At 43.9% G+C, this 7,229-nt stretch overlaps 1 protein-coding gene across 1 annotated transcript in view; it reads left to right on the top strand.

Annotated features, from left to right (window-relative positions):
• nup205 (nucleoporin 205) overlaps positions 1-7,229 on the top strand; it is a 33,009-nt gene that overhangs the window by 19,237 nt on the left and 6,543 nt on the right. The window contains exons 27-32 of the mRNA XM_047348580.1: positions 62-253; positions 381-582; positions 683-781; positions 897-1,045; positions 3,073-3,264; positions 3,364-3,485. Coding sequence (XP_047204536.1) covers positions 62-253; positions 381-582; positions 683-781; positions 897-1,045; positions 3,073-3,264; positions 3,364-3,485 — 956 coding nt within the window. The remainder of the gene's footprint in view (positions 1-61; positions 254-380; positions 583-682; positions 782-896; positions 1,046-3,072; positions 3,265-3,363; positions 3,486-7,229) is intronic.

Below are 7,229 nucleotides of genomic sequence, written 5' to 3'. Positions count from 1 at the left end.
GGATGAAACTGTTGGGGAAACATTTTACTGACACCTCCATCCCTGGATTATTTTCCCATAGGAGGTGAACTCCATCCTGCAGCAGGTGGTGGAACGTAACCGCGTCCGCCGGAGTCTGAGTGCAAAGCGACATGCACTGCAGTCCTGGAGGAGCCTGGTGGAGACGCTGTTGACCGCCTGTCCAGCTGATCTCATACCTGCTGACGACAGACAACTCATCATCAGAGACTTGCTGCTGGATCTGTTTGATAAGGTTGGTGAGAATATGAAGATTTGTGTCCTAATGTATCATAGTGGGTGTCTTTTTTTCTAAATGCAGTAATTACAAATTCAACCTTTTATATTAAACTAATGAAACTGTTATGCTTTCCATTATCTAGGTATTATCAGAAGATGCAGCAGGAGAGTTGATGCCCATTGTTGCAGGAGCAGTCTTCACTCTGACTGCCCAGCTCAGCCAATCAGTGCTGTCTGAGCAGCAGCAGGGGGTGGGATCAGAAGCATCTTTAGGTTTTGCTTCCATCGCTAATTCAGCCCTTCACCTGATCCTCCGCAAGCTGTTGGACTTCATCCTTTGCACTGGTTGGTAATTATTTAAAAACCCATTGGACTCTAAATGTCCTGTAAAACATTTGTTCTGCATAGAAGGTTTTGTTTGAAACCATGTCATGAACTCTCTAAGGAGGTGGATACCAGCGGCTGCGTGCTCACCTCTATGGATCTCTGCTGTATTACCTGCAAATCGCCCAGAAACCTGAGGAACCAGAGACTCTGCAGACAGGTACAACACAAACTGCAGTTGACCGCAGTCTGTTGTGGCTTTCACAGAATTTGAAAGGATGTGTGCCAATTTCTTATTTCTTGTAAGATTATCAGAGAACTCTTTGTTCTTGCAGTTGGAAAAGCCATGTGGGAGCGGCTCACTGCTCCCGAAGATGGATTCGCCAAACTGCAGAGAGAGAACCTCACTATCATTGAAAGCTATGGCAAAGCCCTCATGGAGGTGGTGTGTAGGGATGCGTGTGATGGCCACGAAATAAGCAGGGTGAGATCCAAAACATTTAACATAATTAATTCACTTTTAATCTCTCATTTTGATCCAGTGCTAAACTGGTGCTTGCTGAGAACTATTGCCCCTTTTCCACTGGCCTTATTTAGGCCATAGGCTCTGTGCCACTTGATCGCTGGAGGCAGGTGAAGCAGAGAGGAGAGATGCTTCTGTCTGGATGTTGAAGCTCCAAAGTTTGCCTGAAGAAGTTAACATTTTGGGCTTTATGAAGGAGCTTCTGTATGAGCCATGGCAATAACGAGAACCAGGACTTTAAAGCCCAGAACCGTGGACGTCTGACCGCGGTGAAGTTAGTTTTAGGTTGGATATTGGATATTTGTGGTCCGCAAATACAGCAGGATCTTCCTCCCTTTTGATCCGATGCAGGCAGTCTGATTACGGGCAGCTGCTCTCTGTCTGCTCCCTCCTCCTGCAGCCGCTGGTTTCGTTAATACACATTCACTAATCGTCAATAAATATCACAACCAAACACTCACACACTTGGGGGAAACGTTTGTGTGTTTGAACAGCTGATTTTATGTGTGATCAGCTGGTTTAGGATGTTATTAAATACAGCGCCCCCTACCTGTGTGTAATTCAGACAGCTGATGTGTCCTTTTTCTTTTCTTTCAGCCTTCAGTCTGGTTCATGATTAGTAAATGGTAAAATTATATTTGGGTTTGACCCTTAATATTATTGCAGTCACTCTTGAGGTTTATTAACGTCTCCCTGCACGACCTCTTGGACAACCTTCTCCTTTCTCCTGGTCCCACGGCCAATCAGTGAACAGCAGTCTGTTCACGTCACATGTGGTCCCGACTCGGCCACGGTTGGACCTGCTCAGAAGCAGGGACCAAAAAACTGGGTACTGGTAGGAAAAAACAGTCATAGAAACGCTCGCAAAGCGGGCCGAGTGGAGTGGAGCCGGGCTGACTAGAGCCAGTGGAAAAAGGGCATAAGTTGTTTGTGTTTTTACTACGACAAGCATCGACTCCGGCACCAACGGGCTCAGCACCAAGGCTGTGCTGGACCAGATGAAAGAACCGTTTATGTCAGGAGGTACAGCTTCTGCAGACCAACAACCAATCAGAAATTCATGAGCCCCATGTTTAAAACTCCTGACTTTAGTTTTAGACAAGCTCATTAATAACATACGATAAATGAATACTAGACAGATGAAATTACAAGCTTCATTTGTGCATTTTAAGTAAAGGGTTTAATGGGTTTCCTTTTGCTTTGCACTTATAACTAAACTGTAGCCTATTTTGGTTTATTTCCAGTTTCATCTCATCATATTTGACCTTCTGAATACTCAGACCTTTTCACTGTAAATACAAAAACAATAAGTGGTTCCTTTTAATTGTTTTGTCATGCTGGAGATGGCTCTATACATATATTTCACACTTTAAAGTATAAATCTTTGTTTCATGATTACTTTGCAGTATGAAATGAGTTTTTATCATTTTCCAGGTGAAAGAAAAATGTTTGATGTGCCACTTTTCTTTCCGTCACACTTTGTGCTTTCTAAAGGACCAAAGTTGAATAATGTTTGAACAAAGCAGTGGTTTTCACTTTGATTTGTGTCACATTGATCTGCTTTTATCTTTTATTTGCTACATCACTTTGATTGTTAACGTTATACCATCAGTATTTTGGTTTTACACTCAAAAATTGAAATGGGTCCAGTTCTTGAAACATGAGTCCAGAGAAAACGACCCTGAACATTGATCCAAAATACAGAAGTCAACTTTTTGTTGTTTGATTATTGGTGAAACCTGTGGATAAGAAGACCTAACCGCCATTTCAAGCAGGGTCAATATTAATACTTTGTACTTAAATGTGTATTGTAAAATATAAATGAAATCGCAGTTTATTTAAGTAAAACTAGTGTTTTAAAGTATTTGAAAATGGGTATAGATTGGAGGGATTGTAATAACTATTGTATAAAAGCTTTATTTGAAGAGCATCACATATACTGATGTTACACTAAATTCTGGCTCTGTTTCCCTTCCATTTGTGGTCAGATGCTGGCTCTAGCGGTTCTGGACCGTATCCTGTCAATAGATCGTCAGAATCAGTGGCTGCTTTATGTGTGCAACAGCGGCTACCTGCGTTCATTGGTGGAGAGTCTGAGGCAGGACGACACCGCCCTGCAGAGCCTTCTCACACCCCAGCCACCACTCCTCAAGCCACTCTACATCTATGAAAGCAAGATGGTGAGAAAAGCATTAGACATCTTAGCCATTTTGTTGCTGTAGATGCCTCAAATGTGCATCGTTGTAAGTGAACGTAACAAACTCCTTGTGTGGCTACAGGCTCTGTTGACCCGTGTGGCTAAAACAGGGCAGGGAGCTGTGGAGCTGCTGCGCTGTGGGCTGGTGGCACAGCTCATTGAGTGTCAAGTGTTTGACATGGTTCCTGACACTGATTCTCACAGGTATGGAATGTTATTGGTGTATATATTTATATATATATATACAGGGGTTGGACAATGAAACTGAAACATCTGGTTTTAGACCACAATAATTTATTAGTATGGTGTAGGGCCTCCTTTTGCGGCCAATACAGCATCAATTCATCTTGGGAATGACATATACAAGTCCTGCACAGTGGTCAGAGGGATTTTAAGACATTCTTCTTGCAGGATAGTGGCCAGGTCACTACGTGATACTGGTGGAGGAAAACGTTTCCTGACTCGCTCCTCCAAAACATCCCAAAGTGTCTCAATAATATTTAGATCTGGTGACTGTGCAGGCCATGGGAGATGTTCAACTTCACTTTCATGTTCATCAAACCAATCTTTCACCAGTCTTGCTGTGTGTATTGGTGCATTGTCATCCTGATACACGGCACCGCCTTCAGGATACAATATTTGAACCATTGGATGCACATGGTCCTCAAGAATGGTTCGGTAGTCCTTGGCAGTGACGCGCCCATCTAGTACAAGTATTGGGCCAAGGGAATGCCATGATATGGCAGCCCAAACCATCACTGATCCACCCCCATGCTTCACTCTGGTCATGCAACAGTCTGGGTGGTACGCTTCTTTGGGGCTTCTCCACACCATAACTCTCCCAGATGTGGGGAAAACAGTAAAGGTGGACTCATCAGAGAACAATACATGTTTCACATTGTCCACAGCCCAAGATTTGCGCTCCTTGCACCATTGAAACCAACGTTTGGCATTGGCATGAGTGACCAAAGGTTTGGCTATAGCAGCCCGGCCGTGTATATTGACCCTGTGGAGCTCCTGACGGACAGTTCTGGTGGAAACAGGAGAGTTGAGGAGCACATTTAATTCTGCCGTGATTTGGGCAGACGTGGTTTTATGTTTTTTGGATACAATCCGGGTTAGCACCAGAACATCCCTTTTAGACAGCTTCCTCTTGCGTCCACAGTTAATCCTGTTGGATGTGGTTCGTCCTTCTTGGTGGTATGCTGACATTACCCTGGATACCGTGGCTCTTGATACGTCACAAAGACTTGCTGTCTTGGTCACAGATGCGCCAGCAAGACGTGCACCAACAATTTGTCCTCTTTTGAACTCTGGTATGTCACCCATAATGTTGTGTGCATTTCAATATTTTGAGTAAAACTGTGCTCTTACCCTGCTAATTGAACCTTCACACTCTGCTCTTACTGGTGCAATGTGCAATCAATGAAGACTGGCTACCAGGCTGGTCCAATTTAGCCATGAAACCTCCCACACTAAAATGACAGGTGTTTCACTTTCATTGTCCAACCCGTGTACACCGCCTGGCCAAAAGAAAAGTCTCCACAAAAAACAAAAGATCACGTACTCTAATATTTTGTTGGACCGCGTTTAGCTTTGATTACAGCACACATTCATTGTGTCATTGTTTCGATAAGCTTCTGCAACGTCACAAGATTTATTTCCACCCAGTGTTGCATTCATTTTTCACCAAGATCTTGCACTGATGATGGTAGAGTCAAACCCTTCTCCAGCACATCCCAAAGACTCTCAATGGGGTTAAGGTCTGGACTCTGGTGACCAATCCATGTGTGAGAATGATGTCTCATGGTCCCTGAACCACTCTTTCACAATTCGGGTCCAATAAATCCTGACATTGTCATCTTGGAATATGCCCGTGCCATCATGGAAGAAAAGATCCATTGATGGATTAACCTGGTCATTCAGTATATTCAGGTAGTCAGCTGACCTCATTCTTTGAACACATACAGGTCCTTCTCAAAATATTAGCATATTGTGATAAAGTTCATTATTTTCCATAATGTCATGATGAAAATTTAACATTCATATATTTTAGATTCATTGCACACTAACTGAAATATTTCAGGTCTTTTATTGTCTTAATACGGCTGATTTTGGCATACAGCTCATGAAAACCCAAAATTCCTATCTCACAAAATTAGCATATCATTAAAAGGGTCTCTAAACGAGCTATGAACCTAATCATCTGAATCAACGAGTTAACTCTAAACACCTGCAAAAGATTCCTGAGGCCTTTAAAACTCCCAGCCTGGTTCATCACTCAAAACCCCAATCATGGGTAAGACTGCCGACCTGACTGCTGTCCAGAAGGCCACTATTGACACCCTCAAGCAAGAGGGTAAGACACAGAAAGACATTTCTGAACGAATAGGCTGTTCCCAGAGTGCTGTATCAAGGCACCTCAGTGGGAAGTCTGTGGGAAGGAAAAAGTGTGGCAGAAAACGCTGCACAACGAGAAGAGGTGACCGGACCCTGAGGAAGATTGTGGAGAAGGGCCGATTCCAGACCTTGGGGGACCTGCGGAAGCAGTGGACTGAGTCTGGAGTAGAAACATCCAGAGCCACCGTGCACAGGGGTGTGCAGGAAATGGGCTACAGGTGCCACATTCCCCAGGTCAAGCCACTTTTGAACCAGAAACAGCGGCAGAAGCGCCTGACCTGGGCTACAGAGAAGCAGCACTGGACTGTTGCTCAGTGGTCCAAAGTACTTTTTTCGGATGAAAGCAAATTCTGCATGTCATTCGGAAATCAAGGTGCCAGAGTCTGGAGGAAGACTGGGGAGAAGGAAATGCCAAAATGCCAGAAGTCCAGTGTCAAGTACCCACAGTCAGTGATGGTCTGGGGTGCCGTGTCAGCTGCTGGTGTTGGTCCACTGTGTTTTATCAAGGGCAGGGTCAATGCAGCTAGCTATCAGGAGATTTTGGAGCACTTCATGCTTCCATCTGCTGAAAAGCTTTATGGAGATGAAGATTTCATTTTTCAGCACGACCTGGCACCTGCTCACAGTGCCAAAACCACTGGTAAATGGTTTACTGACCATGGTATCACTGTGCTCAATTGGCCTGCCAACTCTCCTGACCTGAACCCCATAGAGAATCTGTGGGATATTGTGAAGAGAACGTTGAGAGACTCAAGACCCAACACTCTGGATGAGCTAAAGGCCGCTATCGTAGCATCCTGGGCCCCCATAAGACCTCAGCAGTGCCACAGGCTGATTGCCTCCATGCCACGCCGCATTGAAGCAGTCATTTCTGCCAAAGGATTCCCGACCAAGTATTGAGTGCATAACTGTACATGATTATTTGAAGGTTGACGTTTTTTGTATTAAAAACACTTTTCTTTTATTGGTCGGATGAAATATGCTAATTTTGTGAGATAGGAATTTTGGGTTTTCATGAGCTGTATGCCAAAATCATCCGTATTAAGACAATAAAAGACCTGAAATATTTCAGTTAGTGTGCAATGAATCTAAAATATATGAATGTTAAATTTTTATCATGACATTATGGAAAATAATGAACTTTATCACAATATGCTAATATTTTGAGAAGGACCTGTACTGTTGCTGAACCCAGACCTGACCACCTGCAGCAACCCCAGATCATAGCACTGACCCTACAGGCTTGTACAGTGGGCACTAGGCATGATGGGGGCATCACTTCACCTGCCTCTCTTCTTACCCTGATGCTCCCATCAATCTGGAACAGGGTCAGTCTGGACTCATCAGACCATATGACCTTCTTCCATTGCTCCAGAATCCAATCTTTATGTTCCCTAGCAAATTAAAGCCATTTTTCCAGTTAGCCTCACTGATTAGTGGTTTTCTTAAGACTACACAGCTGTTCAGTCCCAATCCCTTGAGTTCCCTTCACATTGTGTGTGTGGAAATGCTCTTACTTTCACTATTAGCCCAGAGTTCTACTGTTTT

Source organism: Girardinichthys multiradiatus, chromosome 2, assembly GCF_021462225.1.
Source record: "Girardinichthys multiradiatus isolate DD_20200921_A chromosome 2, DD_fGirMul_XY1, whole genome shotgun sequence".
NCBI lineage: Eukaryota > Metazoa > Chordata > Actinopteri > Cyprinodontiformes > Goodeidae > Girardinichthys > Girardinichthys multiradiatus.
This window is presented reverse-complemented; position numbering and strand designations above follow the sequence as displayed.